The following is a 19,742-nucleotide window of genomic DNA, read 5'->3' on the forward strand; positions in this document are numbered from 1 at the left end:
TAAGTCTAAGTCTAAAAAAGAGGACATGTCCGGGTAAAAGAAGACGACTGGTCACCCTATGCTACAGTAGTCAGGTGGTTGCTTTGTAACGTCTACCCTATTGAATCCCAGGTGGTTGCTAGGTAGTAATTATTGCTATATGTTACTAGAAAGTGTGTATACAGTTTGAATTTGATGAGAACTGTGAGTGGTCTTCCTCTCACCTGAAAGTCCTCCCACATCCATTTTCTTCAGGTTTTTAGCCTCCAGAATGACCACAGTCAGCTTCCCTGCGGTGGGAACATAACGCAGAGAGAAACAGATGTCCCCTAATTTCTCTTGCTGTGAGATAAAGAGAGAAGGGTCAGGAATTAGTCCACAAAAACATCAACAGGTTCAACCACGTCAAAGCTAATTTTATTCAAGAGTTTTGGGCCTGACAATCATTCTAATATAATAATCTTTTTTAATGAGAGGAGCAACATGCAGAAGCAGAGCCTCAAACTCCCGCAGTGACTTTCAGAAACACTGCTAATGGTGTGAATTTAGTTGCAGTGCTTAAAGTAATATGATAAATGAATTATCACTTCTACTCAACGAATCCAATTCATCTTCCTCTTTCAGCATCTTCCTGTGATATCAGTGTCGAGACCAAAACAAAATAAACCTCAGTCTTGGTGTGAAAGTTCCACTACGTTAAAAAAAACACATTTATTGTTTTGTGAATAGGAAAAGACTCTATTCTATTCTGTGATGTAGACTCCTGCCAGTTGTAATGAAAGGTGTAGTGGAGGCTGCAAAAACAAAAAAATTGAGTCCTGTTGTTATTATTCTGTGTTCTACTCTCTTCAGAAGCCTGTGTTATTGCTGCTTGAGTGTGTGTGAGAGATTGGCAGAGTGTAATTACTTGCGGTTGGTAAACATATGTCCTAGTCGAGGGTGAGACGGATGTTAAGCGTGTTTCATATCAAATACATGCAGAAAATGAATAAACAGGGCTAAGCTAAAGGTTAAATTTTCTTTTAAAGAACGCACACCATCTTCTACACGATCAATTCTTCACCACTGAAAAGGTCATCAATGCATTAAATAAAATTTAAAAAATGGCTCAATTAGTTGAATTCTTGCAAGTAAATAAATATGCTGCACCCGAAACTTACAAAATCATCCAATTATCCTCACATCATAATCTCACCTCAAAACACTTAATTAGTTTTGTGCAGAAAGGCGAAAAATGCTCTGATTACTCCCCTCGCTCCTCCTAATACTTTCTGACTTATGTCATGAAAACAGGCACAGGGAAGGAAACAACTGCTGGGAAATTTAGGATCATATTATAGGAACCCTGAAGTAACTGAAAATATATTCAGAACACTTCAGAAATAACATCTGCTGTAGAATGCTTGGTGTTTGTAGACGAATGATGATGTTTGATTGTGATTGGTGATGTTTGTAGGAAAATAATGGTGTATAACAGGGAACAAGCTGGTGCTTGATGGAGAATAACGTATTTGTAGCAGAATTATGATGTTTGTTGGATAATTGTTTTATTTGTTTCAGAGTGTGATTTCTTGTTCCACAGTGATTATTTTGGAGAAAGCTGTTGCCATGTCATAGTAATGTCGTACCTCTTTTTTATCTTTTTATATAATCTTTTTATTGGTTTAATTGCCAAGACTATTTCAGACAGGACCAAAAATTTTGTTCAATAGATATTACAGACCATATTCCACCTCTGATGATGTGCAGTTAGCATGGTAGCATCAGTTATGACATAATTAAGACAATAGATATTACAGACCATATTCCACCTCTGATGATGTGCTGTTAGCATGGTAGCATCAGTTATGACATAATTAAGACAATAGATATTACAGACCATATTCCACCTCTGATGATGTGCTGTTAGCATGGTAGCATCAGTTATGACATAATTAAGACAATAGATATGGTGGAATAAAAGTTTCTAAGTTCCTAATCTTTTTATAACTTAAGATTTTTACAGAAACATCTTAATGGAATGTTTGCTGTAAATAACATAAATATTGATACATTTACATGAGGGTGATGTATTAAAAGATTCAGTATCTCTTTCGTTATCTAAGCCTTTAAGCATGATGAAAACATGCCAAATTAAATATGGCAGTGAATAATAAGGAAATAGTGGAGCATGCAGTGTTTTGGAGAACTAATGTTAGCTGCAAGCATAAAGCCAACAGAAACGGAAATTTGCTTTGTATCGACATTGTGCTTGATTATTCTCAAGTACGACATGAATTTCCTAGTTAACCCAGGTCTGGAGGACTGTAGAAGAACGAGAGTCAAAAGTACTCCAACGCCCTTCAGCTCTGCCCACCAGCAGAGTTATAATTAACCTTTACATAAAGCACCATGCCAAAAAAACAAGGTTCCCCTGACAACCGCAGCTTAAATGCTATACGCCATGACATTTACCGTGAAAATTGAATCTCCTGAACCAGTGCTGGAGAAGTCGCACTCTTATTAATCGGACGCTGGCGTGTCCAGCTGATTAAGTGACATTTCCACTGGAGATGGGTCTCCCTCAGCTTGTAATGGTCACAGCGCTTTGTGGGACTTGGTGTCAGGAGGAACTCTTATCAATAATTACATTTATAAACATTATTATTGGTATATTGCTTTGGGTACGTCCACAAATGGATGATCACCATTACCCCCAAACCAGAAAGTTAACAGCTGATATATTGAAACCATGCAAACACTTATTCAACAGACATCAAACCTCCAACAAACACCAACAAGTATTTGGAATTGTGATGTTTAGTATTCAAGAATTAAAATATTGAAATATCATTGTAGATTGATAGTGTTTGTTGTGGGGTAATGACATTTAGTTCGAGAACGATGGGAAATGTTTGTTGGAGAACAATGGTGTTATTAGAGGATGTGAATGTTTTCAGGTGTTGGAGAATGTTATGATGATAACGTCCTGGTGTTTAACACTACTGAGATCATGTTCGGTCTGAAATGTTGTTGAAAATCTTTTAATGTAAATGTAGTAAATGAAGCAAGTGACAACCAATTAAATGGAATTGAATGACATTGTGTCAGTTGGAAAATACAGGCTCTAATCACTGTTATTATTATATTTGAATGTATGCTTGAGGTAACAGGCTAAAACCGACGGTGCAGTTCCAGTATATAATAATATCAGTAATAACTATGTTAATGTATTCTTGCCTCTTCTTTCTCAGCACTCTGGAGGTCCCTCCACTCCTCGGTCACATGACTGAAGTCCACTTTGTTCATGGGAACTTTAACGTCTCCGATGGCATCATGTTTAGAGAAACGATCAAAATCGTACACCGTCATCACCAGAGTTTTTCCTCCCAGCTCTGTGTAAGGAACCTGGAAAAAGCACAGGAAATATTAATGTATTTGTTTCTAAGATGGTATTTAAGTGGTGTTCTAGGAAACAATCCATTTCTGAAATGTTGCTGGTGGCCCAGGAGATTTAATGGTAATTCAGCTCATATTCCTCAGGAGAAAGAGAACTAGACAAAGTGGAGTCATGAGTCACTAGTGTCCAGATAAAAATGGTGGGGTTATTTACAGAAAGTTTATAGTACTGTTGAGAAATGGCTGAGTTCCTTCGTCAGTTCAGCTCCTGATAAACATGAAAGTTATTATCTCAGCGCAGCAGCACCGAGTGAGACTAGAGACTGAGATCTCCACTAAATGTCCACATTTAGGAAGAACTACAGAGATATTATGGATATGTCACTCTGTGACTGGTCCTTTACACTTGACTTCAGCCAAGAGAGAAAATATGTTTTTGATGTTTTTTGGTGCTAAAACTGGTCTCATTGGTGCAATCACAGTCGCTGCAGGTACAATCAGATGAAAGTGATTGCAAACTGCTTTATTCTGAGGATGGTTTGACATCAGGCTCATTGCCACAGAAACGCAATCATAGAAATATCATCTGATTCCACATCAGTATTCATAGAGACGAGAGGAGAGCTCATTTCCAGTTCAGAGAGCATCAGCGAGCCTGTGGGGGTGTGTGTAACCACTCAAAAGCCGTTCACCCCCTGAAACAGTTGTGTGCGCAGGTTTGGGTTTCCTGGTCGGATGTACACATTGCTGCTGATTTCTGAAGTGAAAATAACTGACATTGTCTGCACGGTCCTCACATTTTAATGTTAATGAAGTGAATTTAATACGGCGTTAAAACAAATATTAAAGTCTACAGGGGAACACAGGTTCTCACAATTTACAGATCTACAACATCAAATAAATCAACAATCTACAATATTCTGTAAGAGCAGGGAAACATATGGGCTCTCAGGGATTACTGGCTAGAACAACTGTATGGGTCCACGGTGCTTATTGATCTAGAATATCAGATGCTGTATAAAGCTGTATAAAAAAGTAAGGGCTTTAGTGGAGTATAATGCTAGGTGTCCCTTATTAAATGTGCTGAGTAGCAGTTCTGATAAGTTCTTATTGGTTGAGAAGCATTTTACCCATTGTGTGTTTCTTATACTTTGTGCATCAATTAGCGTGGAGCTAAAACAGGGAAGTAATAAAAAAGGGAGGGTAAAAAACTGGCCATGACTAAATTATGGAGAAAATGTGGTAAAAACGGCGATGAATAAATAATCCGATTGGCTGAGAAGTGCTCTTCCAGTGTTGTATCGCAGATTTTGTATTAGAACAATTCTCAACCGCTCCAATTGTGCCATCAGAGATAACTGCTGTATATTATATTTAATCACACTTTCAGCTTTGTCCAAGTGTCAATCTCCAGCCTTATCTACAGCAGTGTGTGCATGAGAGAGAGAGAGAGAGAGAGAGAGAGAGAGAGAGAGAGAGAGGGAGGGAGAGAGAGAGTATAGAAGGAATGGGAACATAGAGAGAAGGAGAGAAAGCAAAAGAGAAAGAAGAGGTAAAAAGGAAAGCTAGAGTACAGAGAGGTAGTAAGAGAGACAGAGTGGGAGAGAGAGAGAGAGAGAGAGAGAGAGAGAAGGAGAGAGAGAGAGGGAGGGAGAGAGAGAGAGAGAGAGAGAGAGAGAGAGAGAGAGAGAGAGAAGGAGAGAGAGAGAGGGAGGGAGAGAGAGAGAGAGTATAGAAGGAATGGGAACAGAGAGAGAAGGAGAGAAAGCAAAAGAGAAAGAAGAGGTAAAAAGGAAAGCTAGAGTCCAGAGAGGTAGTAAGAGAGACAGAGTGAGAAAGAGAGAGAGTGAGAAAGAGAGAGAGAGAGAGGGAGAGAGAGAGAGAGAGAGGGAGGGAGGGAGAGAGAGAGAGAATAGAAGGAATGGGAACAGAGAGAGAAGGAGAGAAAGCAAAAGAGAAAGAAGAGGTAAAAAGGAAAGCTAGAGTACAGAGAGGTAGTAAGAGAGACAGAGTGGGAGAGAGAGAGAGAGAGAGAGAGAGAGAGAAGGAGAGAGAGAGAGGGAGGGAGAGAGAGAGAGAGAGAGAGAGAGAGAGAGAGAGAGAGAGAAGGAGAGAGAGAGAGGGAGGGAGAGAGAGAGAGAGTATAGAAGGAATGGGAACAGAGAGAGAAGGAGAGAAAGCAAAAGAGAAAGAAGAGGTAAAAAGGAAAGCTAGAGTCCAGAGAGGTAGTAAGAGAGACAGAGTGAGAGAAAGAGAGAGAGTGAGAAAGAGAGAGAGAGAGAGAGAGAGAGAGAGAGAGGGAGAGAGAGAGAGAGTATAGAAGGAATGGGAACAGAGAGAGGAGAGTAAGCAAAAGAAAGAGAAGAGGTAAAAAGGAAAGCTAGAGTACAGAGAGGTAGTAAGAGAGACAGAGTGAGAGAAAGAGAGAGAGAGGGGGGGGAGTACATGTTGTGTAATATTTATTCATTTATTTGTATAATTTACTTTCATAACCCTGTCTATCACAGTCCAGTTAAAGCAGCAGCTGCTCACAGTTAAAATGAAGCACACTGAGCAATAGACTGTGGAAATGAATAACAGAAGGATAATGACTGCTTTGGAGGACAGTAAAAACCTGGCCTGGGGAAAAAAGTAGATTCTTTTACTCTTCAATAGCAGTTGGTTAATGAGGACAGAGGTAAGGATGGGTGCTTTTACTGGGCTTGATTTTGGAATACACAGCTTTATTAATAAACAGTTCAGACACCCTCTCCACACCAGAAGGGACAGCGTTGGCAACACAAGCAAAAAAGAGTAAACAGTTATTTATGATGTTTAAAAAAAACAACAACATGAAATGTGTTGCAAATGTGACTTTTTTGAAAATGTTATTATTTTCATTGATTCATTTTCATCCAGTTTTAAAGCTGACATTCTGCCATACTCATTTTTAACGGATATTGCTCCTGATTCGTGAATCTGTTAATGATACCGTGTTATAGAGGGTGAAACACTCAAATCCCCGCAACCAAGCATTGCACTTAGACTGCCATTTACAGCAGGTAACAGGCCCACATTCTGCTTTCAGAGAGATGTGAAGACGGCAGTCTTACACGTGTTACATTAGAAACCCTGAGTCCTTATTCTGAATGGCTGTGGCTTTGTGACGATTGCTCAACACTTTCGTCTCGTTTTCGGAGAGTGTAAATGGTGTATACCTTAAAGGTGAACTGCTCGTTGAAGGTGGGGTTGAGGGTTTTCCTGTGGACCTTGGTCTCGAATTTCTTCTTCTTGTCTGGAAGCAAGTAGACTTTTACGTAAGGGTCTGAGGTACCGCCCATGTCCATCGCCGGCAAATCTGCTGCCTGGATGATGCCCACTATCAGCTGCAGGTCAGAGGATGAGAAAGCACTGGTCAGGTAAAGAATAATGGATACTATTAACCCTTAACCTCATATTACATTCTGCTCAAGTCCTCATTACATTTACGTGAAAACATAAGCTCCAACGGTTAGCACTGTGCTGGCTGCACATCCAAATAATATATAGTGTAGGCGTAGGTACAGTAATAGCAACTAGCTTCTCATTCATTCATTCATTCATTGTCTGTAACAACTCATCCAGTTCAGGGTCGCGGTGGGTCCGGAGCCGACCCGGAATCTGAAAATAATACATTTAATCTTCAGTCATCAGTACATTTCTTTTCACTGAGACTTTTCTTAAAATCTGGAAACAGGTAAAAACCCCTCAGGCGGCACGGTGGTGCAGCAGGTAGTGTCGCAGTCACACAGCTCCAGGGACCTGGAGGTTGTGGGTTCGATTCCCGCTCCGGGTGACTGTCTGTGAGGAGCTGGTGTGTTCTCCCTGTGTTCGCGTGGGTTTCCTCCAGGTGCTCTGGTTTCGTCCCCCGGTCCAAAAACACACGTTGACAGGAGGATTGGCGACTCAAAAGTGTCTGTAGGTGTGAATGTGAGTCTGTGTTGCCCTGTGAAGGACTGGCGCCCCCTCCAGGGTGTATTCCTGCCTTGCACCCAATGATTCCAGGTAGGCTCTGGACCCACCGCGACCCTGAACTGGATAAGGGTTACAGATTATGAATGAATGAATGAATGGATGAATAAAAAGCCCTCAGGGCAGAATCTTCAGCAACATACTTTGAATGACTGAAATGAGTTGATATTTTCTTTATATTCCTTAGAAAGCATCACTTCCTAGAACAATCCTAAAATTTGCTGTAGGATTTGTAGATTATATTGATACCAATAACTTATTGAATACCCCTTTTATTATGAGTGTGTGTGTGTGTGTTTAACACACAGATCTGAGGCTTGCGGTCAATCAATCACCAATCAGTTACACAAGTCACTCAGATGAAGACTCACTGTTTCCCTCTATTTTCCTGCTTTCAACTCTGTCATTCCTTCTCTCACTGTATACATCTTATTTTACTTTATTTCTCCACTTCCTTTCTCACTTTGAGTCTCTCACATTTCTTTTCCTCTCTCGTTTTTTAATATCATCCCACCTTTCTCTCTGTCCCTCACTATTTGTCTCAGTCTCCCCTTCTCTCTTTCACTGCCTCACCTTGTCCTTTTCTCTCTCTCCCTTTCTCTTGCATTCTGTATTACCTCTCTCTCTCCTCTCTCTCTATTTGACAATTCTGGAATTATGCAGAAATTGGTAAAATAAAATCCCCTGTAATCTTCCCCTCTGTTCAGGATTATATGCACGATTTTATGTGAGCTGTCGTTTAATTTTCAGCTCAAACAGATTAATGCTGTCACACAGATTTCACTGCAGATATCACACTGTCACACAGCTTTCATTATCCCCTGAGTGCCTGTATTTCTGTGATTTGTCCTCTCACAGCCTCACAGACTCGACTGTCCGAATGCTTCTGGAGCCGTGAAGGAGTCGTGACCGGTTTAAGGCCAAACTGGACAAACCCTGAACATCTGATTAGCTGCAAATAGATGACACTTCATCCCGTCTTCTCAGTGTCAAAACCAGATTCAAAAATTAGATTTCTATACACCATATTCGTCCAAATATACGGGGAACTCATGTCCAAATATGTGTCAATACTCTTCACAATAAGTGAATCCTGCTACTTAAGGTACATTCACTGTTGATGAAGATGTAGAACAGAGAAAGGGATGCTTTGTAACAGCTGAATAAAGCTTAAATACACCATGTTCAAAGCCAAAAGTCTGTGAGAGGGGTAAAAACATAATTGCGTAACTGAACATCGGAACTGAGTTCTCTGGAGTAATGGAGCTCCATCCAGCACCTTTGGAGTGCAGAACTAATCATTAAACATCAGAACTAATGTTTATGTGAGTATTGTTTCAGAATCTAGAATAAAGCCTTCATTGAAGAGAAGAGGCTTTTACTGCAGCAGTGAGGAAATTAACTCCTGATTAATCCCTTTCATTTCAGAGAAATATAAACACATATTGATTATATACATGATATACATCTTTTCATTATCATTCATTATCTGTAAGCGCTTATCCAGTTCAGGGTCGCGGTGGTTCCAGAGCCTACCTGGAATCATTGGGTGACATGATATACAGTATACGATATATACACTAGTGTTGCCAGGCCCTTATAATACAGAATCGAGCCATATTCAACAATTAAATGCATCACTTATTAAATCAATACAGAAGGCAAACTGTCCCGTGTTTTTGTACATATTAATTCCCTGTATATACTAAATCATGTTCATAGTGGTGAGAATATCATTACAGTGAATGAAATCAAAGCATTTTCACAAGAAACAAGCAGAGAAAGTCAGTAGGGCAGAGCCCAAAAGGCTAGCACTGAGTGCTACTGCACACGAAAATGTCATCACTGTCCTGGTTATGGAGATTCCTAAAATTGTAACATTAATTAAAATGTCTTCTCACTCAAGTCTATTTGAGAAAGGCAAATGCTGTCAAAGATCTGAAAGGGAGCCTGGATACATATAGGTCAGTCTTATCCCTGGTAACGAATACTGACCAACACGTACCATTTGTCTTAAATATTTCCCAGTAAAACATTTAGCCGTTGATTCAACGTTGAAATAACGTAATGACTGCCGTCTAATCAACGTTCTCTTGAGGTCGAAAATGAAAGTTGAAAAGACGTCCAAACACAGACATTGAAAAGACGACTATTAGACGTATTTTGGACGTCCATTGACGTTATTAATTGGTCCCGAAATAAATTACTTGTATAAAGTGCGTTTTGGACGTCCACTGACGTTAGCGATTGGTCACCACTTAACTAACTTATTAAGATGGATTTTGGACGTCCATTGACATTTAAAATATGTCCTTGACGGACAGACTACTTTTAGACCTATTTTGAACGTCCAGGGATGTTCCTTGTTTACTGGGTTAGGTCTCTAATTGTGGAATGTGGTAACCATGTCTGAGCTGATTAAGACAGTCTTGTGTTACTGTGGTTAAATTAATTTTTTAATGTTATGTAATATTCTCACTAGGTGTCCTTTTTTGTCCTCATTAAAGTTTGCAACCATAAAATACACTCTTTAACTGCCTACAAAAAAAGAAGATAGATTAGAATAGCTAGTTATTTAAAAGCTAATCACGTATTTAATCACGTATTTAAGCAAAATACAGTTACTCTAACATGACTAAATCATGAATAGTTTGCATCTTCTCTCTAGTATCAGCACATCTAGTTGTTGTTTGTATGATGGAAGCAGACAACAGTGCTAGCAGGCTAGCTGAGTTTGGACAGGTTGGGGTTTTTTTTGTTTTTTTTTGAGACTCAGTCACAGAGAGGAGGCCAGACCTGATGGGATTTGCCCATAATGACCTGCTCCTGGCTCTGCAGGTCATCAAAGAAGATGTGGGAGAAAGATGGAGAGAGAGGAGGAGGAGTGAGAAAGCATTTCTTTTTCTCAGCGGGTTAGCAGCTAACAATTTGTCTGCACCAGGTTGGACGCTGTCAGCTGAAATGACTGGTAGAGGCAGAAATGTAAGGTGAAAATCTCTTGGAGGAAAAAAAAATTGTTTCTAATTTGGCATGGAGCATAAAAAAAGAGCTGCTGATACATCATGCTAGTTGGCTAGCTGTTAGTGAGCTAATAGATAAAGCTTGAAACATCCTGTCACTAAACTAACTCATATTTCCCTTTCACTCTGATTTGGGGATAAGCATAAAACCTGAGCAAGTTTTATTTACATCTAGATCTGTCAACAACACAGTTCATTAACTGAAATATTAAGACCACCCGGCTCTTATCACAACTAGCTCAAGTTTCTACTTACAGGGGTTGGACAATAAAACTGAAACACCTGGTTTTAGACCACAATAATTTATTAGTATGGTGTAGGGCCTCCTTTTGCAGCCAATACAGCGTCAGTTCGTCTTGGGAATGACATATACAAGTCCTGCACAGTGGTCAGAGGGATTTGAAGCCATTCTTCTTGCAGGATAGTGGCCAGGTCACTACGTGATGCTGGTGGAGGAAAACGTTTCCTGACTCGCTCCTCCAAAACACCCCAAAGTGGCTCAATAATATTTAGATCTGGTGACTGTGCAGGCCATGGGAGATGTTCACCTTCACTTTCATGTTCATCAAACCAATCTTTCACCAGTCTTGCTGTGTGTATTGGTGCTTTGTCGTCCTGATACACGGCACCGCCTTCAGGACACAATGTTTGAACCATTGGATACAGTGTTTGAACCATTGGATACAGTGTTTGAACCAGCACATGGTCCTCCAGAATGGTTCGGTAGTCCTTGGCAGTGAAGCAACCATCTAGCACAAGTATTGGGCCAAGGGAATGCCACGATATGGCAGCCCAAACCATCACTGATCCACCCCCATATTTCACTGGGTCTGGGTGGTACGGGTGGTACACTTCTTTGGGGCTTCTCCACACCGTAACTCTCCAGGATGTGGGGAAAACAGTAAAGGTGGACTCATCAGAGAACAATACGTGTTTCACATTGTCCACAGCCCAAGATTTGCGCTCCTTGCACCATTGAAACCGACGTTTGGCATTGGCATGAGTGACCAAAGGTCTGGCTACAGCAGCCCATCCGTGTATATTGACCCTGTGGAGCTCCTGACGGACAGAGAGTTGAGGTGCACATTTAATTCTGCCATGATTTTATGTTTTTTGGACACAATCCAGGTCAGCATCCAAACATCCCTCTCAGACAGCTTCCTCTTGCGTCCACAGTGAATCCTGTTGGATGTGTTTCGTCCTTCTTGGTGGTATGCTGACATTACCCTGGATACCGTGGCTCTTGATACATCACAAAGACTGTCTTAGTCACAGATGCGCCAGCAAGACGTGCACCAACTATTTATCCTCTTTTGAACTCTGGTATGTCACCCATAATGTTGTGTGCATTGCAATATTTTGAGCAAAACTGTGCTCTTACCTTCTGCTAATTGAACCTTCACACTCTGCTCTTACTGGTGCAATGGCCACTAGGCTGGTCCAATTTAGCCATGAAACCTCCCACACTAAAACAGGTGTTTCAGATTCATTGTCCAACCCCTGTATATTTACATGATCAGAGACAGGGAATAGAAGCCATAGCAGAGTACTGGACTTTATGTAGCTGATTATATCATGCATGATGTACTATAGCATTCGCCACTGACTCCTGCTCAAGTTCTACCCACTGTCCAAAGCCACAGCTGATATCCTGCCATCTGCAGGGCTTTCTACTTCCAGTACTGGAGGAAGGGGAACAGGACAAGGGGCTATTAAGTGCGGTGGCTAATAACGATGTTTCCTTCTTTAACTCCTGACCTCCATGTTGCTACCATAACCCCATAGGCAGTGGCACTCCACACCCTAACACCCACAGAGGTCGAGGTCTTAGGTAAATTGATGACTGACACATACTAATAAAAGGAAAAGTGATAGAACACAGTGCTAAACTTTTTAGGAACGTGTTGTAGGCGTCAAATTCAGCAGCTTCACATTGTGTGAAAATTTCATGATGGTTCATTAGAAATGCTCCAAAAAGCTTTTTACATTGACTTCCATTAAAATTTAAGCAGGTTTTATCCTTCTCTAATAAACTATTGGGGCGGCACCGTGCCGCAGCAGGTAGGTGTCGCAGTCACACAGCTCCAGGGGCCTGGAGGTTGTGGGTTCGACTCCCGCTCCGGGTGACTGTCTGTGAGGAGTTGGTGTGTTCTCCCTGTGTCCGTGTGTGTTTCCTCCGGGTGCTCCGGTTTCCTCCCACAGTCCAAAAACAAACGTTGCATGTGAATTGGCGACTTGAAAGTGTCCATAGGTGTGAGTGAGTGAGTGTGTGTGTTGCCCTCTGAAGGACTGGCGCCCCCTCCAGGGTGTATTCCTGCCTTGCGCCCAATGATTCCAGGTAGGCTCTGGACCCACCGTGACCCTGAACTGGATAAGGGTTACAGATAATGGATGGATAATAAACTATTTTGGAGATACAGACTGAAGTTGCAGTTTGAAGTTACTGGTTGAATCCTCTTTACAATTTGAAACTATCTTTTCCTAATGAACACCTCGTATTGTTTCTGTGTTGTCCTCAGGAGGTGAGCTCATGTTGCTGGCTAATTTAGCCAGAGTCAGTGTGAATTTTCTCCCATGATGCACCTCTTATTGTTTCCTGTGTAAACCCCTCCCACCTCGCTCTACTGGGCTGGAAAAGCTAGATTACCCTGAAACAAAAGCAAGGCTTAGTGGAGTCCTCCTGCTGCGGCTCTATCTTTCTCTCCATCCCTCTTTCCTTCGTCTTTCTCTCTGTGGGATGACTTTATTGAGCTCAGACACGTTCTCTATAGGAGCACAGTTCCTAAGCTCTCTTCTGTGGCTCTTTAATGTATTTGAGGTTTATTTTGAGCTGAATCTTGGTAGCACTGATGCCGTGTCTGTTGATACCGAGTTACGTTTTTTTTTTTTTAACTCTGAGGACTGAAAACACACCCTGAGAATTACCTTTCAAAGTTGTATTTATTTATTTTTAAAAACATTTTAAAGCAATTTTTAGTTGTTTTATATATTTGCCTACTGTCAAAATGTAATTGACATCTTCATTCATTCATTCATTATCTGTAACCCTTATCCAGTTCAGGGTCGCAGTGGGTCCAGAGTCGACCAGGAATCATTGGGCGCAAAGCGGGAATACACCCTGGAGGGGGCGCCAGTCCTTCAAAGGGCAACACTCACACACACACACACACACTCACGGACACTTTTGAGTCGCCAATCCACCTACCAACGTGTTTTTGGACTGTGGGAGGAAACCGGAGCACCCGGAGGAAACCCACGCAGACACAGGGAGAACACACCACACTCCTCACAGACAGTCACCCAGAGGAAACCCACGCAGACACAGAGAGAACACACCAACTCCTCACAGACAGTCACCCGGAGCGGGAATCAAACCCACAACCTCCAGGTCCCTGGAGCTGTGTGACTGTGACACTACCTGCTGCACCACCGTTGACATCTTATTATATTTAAATGTAAATATATTTTAAGTATTTTAACCATAGAAAATGGCTATTCATTGGTTCTATCTAGAACCAAATCAACATGTTAAATGGTTCTGTTCTCAGATGGGAAAATGGGGAGCATGTTGTAAATGGTCCTTTTAAAAACTTTTAAACATGGTTTAATAAATTAACCCTGTCATTCTAGGGTTAAATAAATAAATAAATAAATAAACAAATGATATTGGATAGAGTGCCATTACTCTAGAGAACACAGATCCACTAAATCATATGCAGCTGCTCCGGACTGTCCCATTTCATTCCATGCTGATCTAAAACGGGCGCAACGTAAAGTAGCTGAATTAAGTAAGATGGAACCAGAGCTTCTAGAAAGCACTGTGTGTGTGAGGTGGGATGGTGTGTGATGTGATGGCCGAGAGTAGATAATCTGGCTCTGTCAGGTTTGTTTATGGAGCTTTGCTTCTGCTGGAAGCTGCTCCACTTTCACGCACTTCTTCAATTATCTCCCACCTAACATCTGCCAAGAGGACATTTATCAGAGAAAGAGAGGCAGGAGAGCAATAGAGAGAGAGGCAAGAGAGTGGGGGGCAAGGGAGGGAGGGAGAGAGAGAGACAGAGACAGATACCAAGAGAATCTGAGCTTATCTTCACTTTATTGAGGTTGGGTAAGAGTCACTGAGCTGATAGCACACAGCTGTTGATTCAGACTGGGGTGTAACCTGTGTGATGTTTGTGATGACAGTTTACAGAGTAGGTTTTCTTCTGGGGCGCAAAAAGTAAAGAAAATGATATATCATTGAAAAATATCTTAGTAAAATAGTTCCCGCCAAGCACTAGTTAATGTAAGGAACACACCTCCACAGGTAGGGGGCACCCTTCAGTGACGTGCAGAAACATTTACAGTTACATATGTGCACTTCACCAAGGTGAAAGCTCATTTAAGATGTTGTAACTAAGCGCTAGCAAAACTTAGCTAGCTGCATTAGGTCTGTCCCAAAAACGACATTCATGTTTACGTTGTAAATTTACAGCATTCGGAAAATCCCACCATGACTCGCTTGCTAACTCGTTTGCCACATGCATAAGAGGGGCAACTAAGGGCGCAGGGTATACATAAGGTAACCATGAAGCTTACAGGAGGTGCTCTAATTCAAGTTATAAAGCTGAATTGCTGTAAGTACGTTGTTGTAGCATGTTAGGCTGTTTTAGTCTTTTATGTTGACAAGGCTGAATACGGGTGGAATGCTGGGGGGAACTGAATTTTATTTATTTATTTTTTTAACCCAAATATGTAGCCTTTACCAATAGTCACATTTATCCAAAACATAAAAAAATGTTAAAAGAATTTCCGAATATCATCATCTTCATTTTTTCAGCTTAATCCACTTCAGAGTCGCGGAATATCCAAATACCTACTCAACACATGTAACCTAAAATAGCTGTATATTTCGGGGCCAATCTTATTATGTTGCATTAATAAAGAACTGTACACGTTCTGGGCGGCACGGTGGTGCAGCAGGTAGTGTTGCAGTCACACAGCTCCAGGGACCTGGAGGTTTCCCTGTTCGATTCCCGCTCCGGGTGACTGTCTGTGAGGAGTGTGGTGTGTCCGTGTGGGTTTCCTCCGGGTGCTCCGGTTTCCTCCCACAGTCCAAAAACACACGTTGGTAGGTGGATTAGCGACTCAAAAGTGTCCGTAGGTGTGAGTGAATGTATGACTGTGTGTGTTGCCCTGTGAAGGACTGGCGCCCCCTCCAGGATGTATTCCTGCCTTGCACCCAATGATTCCTGGTAGGCTCTGGACCCACCGCGACCCTGAACTGGATAAGGGTTACAGATAATGAATGAATGAATGAATGTACACTTCCTCAGCTGTTGCAGCAGCAGGAATTTTGACAAAGTGACCCACTACCCTTCTGCCTCTGTTCACCATGAGCCATGTCGGCTGTCCACTGGGTCCACTTATGCAGCCACTATTGTCCTCAAGCCTCTTCATTGGCCGGCTGTTCAGGGCAGAACCTCAGACCTCTAGTACGCTCTTCCATCTGTAATCAGATGCTCCACCCTCCATTCACTGCTGGCTGGCTCTGTAGTTCAGTGGTGGAGTGCCACTTTGGATCTGCCATTGAGCACTAATCCCTAGGCAGTCATCACAAAGCTCAGCTCTCCATACAAGCAGCAGTCTGCACCATCTCTGGCCATGAAGCATGGCTCCTCTGCATCATGTTCTGTGTCATCCTTTGTCTTTTGCCATTGTCTCCATGTGGCTTGGCCCATAGCTGGCTTGCTCTACCAGTCAAGAGTTCAGCATATTGTTTGGCACACCCATTCTGACGGCTTGATGTTTGAGAAGCTACCCCAATGGATCTTCTCTGAGGATCTTCTCTCCCCAGTAAAATTCCACTTTTTTTGTGTGTACTGCTTTGTTGCACAAAATGTATACAAACTTGAATTGTACAGTTAATACACAAAACTACTGCTAATAAAATCAAAATCGTTTCCTTCGACTGTAGGAGGAGCATCTACCAGGAGCCCCCATGGCATTTGTTACTGACATACAAACACTTAAAGAAAAAAAGAAAGAAAGAAACAAAGCCCCCTTAAAACCCACAAAGGCAATGTGAATATGCAACAAACTCTTCTCACCACACAAAGACACTCCAAAAGAACACCCTGTTCCTTACCATGTTCTCTGTGAAATTGTAATCCAGGGAATACTGTAATTTTCCAAGTTTTTCCTGCTCCTTGGGCTCGGCCTCTTTCTCTGTGTCTGTCAGCCCTGTCTCCACCTCGTCTTCGTCCTTCAGGGCCTGAAGGAGACAGCCAGCCGATTAGCGCCATGCTAACTGTCCGTCTCCTGCACCTGGAACCTGCTGCTGCGGCAATGTAGGGGCCCAAGCACTCAGAACACCACATTGTTTAACACCGGAAAAACATGCTCAGGACGATTCCACCTTAAACACCCATCTTATACCCAGTCTTAGTCTCAGAGGGCTAATCTAATCAAAGGTGGGGAGGAAGAGGGTGTGGGAGAAAGGGAAGTGGATATCAAATGCTTTGTAATGCAGTGTAATACAATACAAGACATTCCACCAGTAGAGCTTGTTTTTTGTCCCATCATAAATTTTCAAATAATATCATCGCTGTCTAATGAAAGCCATGTATTAATCCATTTTTTCTGCATGATTAGAATACATTAGGCACTTTTATTACACTGTGTATATATTTCATCATTGATAGGCCAAAAGAAATCTGGAATTAAATTCTGGAATTCTGTGAAGCTGCTTTGTGACAACATCAGTTGTAAAAAGCGCTATACAAATAAATTTGATTTGATTAAATTATATTTATCTTGCATTAAATTTAAATATGTTTTTGCCGTACTAGTCTGTGGTAAATGTTTTGGGTCAAAGAAGATATGTACACAAGATACTTACCAAATATTGAAAATCACCGCATGACTCAATGTCTTGTGTCTCACTTTTAGGTAGATATTTGTCCTTAAATCATGCAAATATTCATATATTTTACTTTCAAATCTGTTTGAAGGGAGTGTGAAGTGAGTGGACACCTGGTTACCTTCACCCTCATGATGAAAAATTCAGACACAAAGCTATATAACAAATTTGGTCTACATGTTGTCCATTTAATTAATGATTAATTATGCTTTAATACAAATGTAAAAATAATAATGTGTTCTACAGCAAGCAATATTAAACGGCATTTCAGTTCTTAGGAAGAAAACAGAAATTATCCCCATATTTAATTGTGCTAACTAAAATTCGCATAGAATTTATTATCAGCTTTTGATTTTCTTTTTCTTTTGAAAATTTATGATGTGACAAAAAAGTGCTCCTGTGGTAGAAGATCTCACGAGCAGTACTGAATAAGTGCAGAAGATTTGGGACGCATATCAGAATCTTTCACGTTATTTCAAGCAGTTTAGCATCATTCAAGTCAGTGTGTGTGCATGTGTGTCTGTGTGTATGTGTGTGTGTGTGTGTGTGAGCGTATTTTAGGGGCATGTGGGATATGTTAAGGGGTCCCTATCTATTTTTTTTTAAAGAGATCTGAATCAAACGTCATTTTGAAGCATGCTGTACATGAGGCAAATGCAGCTTTAAGTTTCATTCAGGTGTGAAAACGTTGTCGTCCAGTAAATAAAATAAAAGTAAAAGAATAGAATAGAGCAGTAAAAAATGAAAAAGGAAAGGTAAGTCTGACTCATCAGTAAACATGCAGGGCATTCTCATTTCCCCCAAAACAGCGCTGAAATCTGGTTTAACAAACAAAAAAAAAAAAACGAAACAAAAAGCTCATAATCAAAATCTAATAACAACAAAAAAGTAGATAAATAAATGTAAAACAATCTAAAATCCCCCTAAGATTCTCACTGGCTCATGGAGGCGTTTTACATATGCATCATGCCAGTGGAAGGTGGAGAAAATAAACAAACAAACGGGTCTGTGCCGTGGCTCATTTCAGTGAAAGGCAAAGGCTGAACAAAACTGATTCCACTTTTCTTGCATTTTTCTGAGGTCATTTTGACCTAATGAAGATTTCCCAGCTTCTTTAGACACTGCAAGATTTGGCTGAATTACATTCGATTTGAACAAACAGAGATGGGATGGTTATTGTTTTAATGTGAATTCAAATTTTAAATGGCACATAGCAAAAAAAAAAGGTTTTTGGTCCATCTGGATTTCGAATTTGTGCTGATTCTAAATATTAAATGAGAAAAACAGAATTTTCCTCTTTTTTAACACAAGTTTAACTTTGTACCAATCTCTCCAATATATGGATTTGAGTTTGAAATTGAGGGAAAACTGAATTCCGCTTAATTAATAAGTAAATAAATAATGCATTTAATGTTTACTTTGTTTTAACATCATTTAAGAAGCTGCTGTCTTTAAGAAAGTTCAGAAAACAGTTTAAAAACTGGATTATTCTGGTCACGTTTCATCATGGTGTTATATTATCCTGTCCCATCTCTATTTTGACAGATACAACAATTTGCTCTATATGTGAAAGTTGCCGTGGCAATGAGAACAGTCCCAGTCGTGATATGTCATTTGCTAACTCCAGTTTACTGTAGATTTATGATGGCACTTCCACCAAAATAATGAAAGCTAACAAGCCGAGGAAAATCTTCATTAGTTTCCTTTTAAACAAACATGGACTGATTTATGTTTTATGAAACAAATTAATGCAAATTCATGTCCAGAAACTCACAAGCTTTTATTTATTTATTTCTTCCAGGAATCCATCAATGAATCAGCCGCTGGTGCTTCCCGGTGATGTATTGTGAAGGAGGGGTGTTTCTGTCTGTGTAAGGAACTAAGCTAAAACTTTACTTGAATAGAACTTAAGAAAATCATATCATTGTGAATATATTTAATAGATATGATATTTCTTATTATGGGATTATTTGACATAAACCCTTTAACACAGTTCATTTTTTCCTTGGGCTTATTACTAAAAAAATTGAATACTTTTTGAAAAAGCATTGAATTTCTGGATCATTAGATGCTGTGGGTTTAGGTGTTAACTTGTCTTTCTTGCCACTTATTTTGATAGTGGGAATCCTCTTTTAATTCAGTATTTTATTGTACTAGCATATTTGATGCCATTTAAAATTGATCTTTCTTACAGCTGCTGAACTCATACCACTGCAAAATAACACACTGCCTCCCACATATTTCATAGCTGAAGCTGAATCTGATCCAACACATTAAACTTAGTTTCATTTGACCAGAGAATAAGCTGCCAATATTCACGATTCTTTTTGAGCTCTTCAGCAAAAATGTTCAGTGTTCAGTCTGACACGGATGTATAAGTATGTATTAGTCTTGAATGTCCCCTGGGGATCACTAACGTATCTGTCTGTCTGTCTATCTATCTATCTATCTATCTATCTATCTATCTATATGAA

The 19,742-nt window shown here is 40.6% G+C and overlaps 1 protein-coding gene across 1 annotated transcript in view; it reads right to left on the bottom strand.

Annotated features, from left to right (window-relative positions):
- The window catches only part of syt1a (synaptotagmin Ia), a 266,542-nt gene that overhangs the window by 10,718 nt on the left and 236,082 nt on the right, over window positions 1-19,742 (bottom strand). Inside the window, exons 9-12 of the mRNA XM_066668615.1 lie at window positions 16,495-16,620; window positions 6,555-6,722; window positions 3,199-3,366; window positions 204-321 (exon numbers count right to left, since the gene is read on the bottom strand). Coding sequence (XP_066524712.1) covers window positions 204-321; window positions 3,199-3,366; window positions 6,555-6,722; window positions 16,495-16,620 — 580 coding nt within the window. The remainder of the gene's footprint in view (window positions 1-203; window positions 322-3,198; window positions 3,367-6,554; window positions 6,723-16,494; window positions 16,621-19,742) is intronic.

This window comes from Hoplias malabaricus, chromosome 4 (assembly GCF_029633855.1).
Source record: "Hoplias malabaricus isolate fHopMal1 chromosome 4, fHopMal1.hap1, whole genome shotgun sequence".
NCBI lineage: Eukaryota > Metazoa > Chordata > Actinopteri > Characiformes > Erythrinidae > Hoplias > Hoplias malabaricus.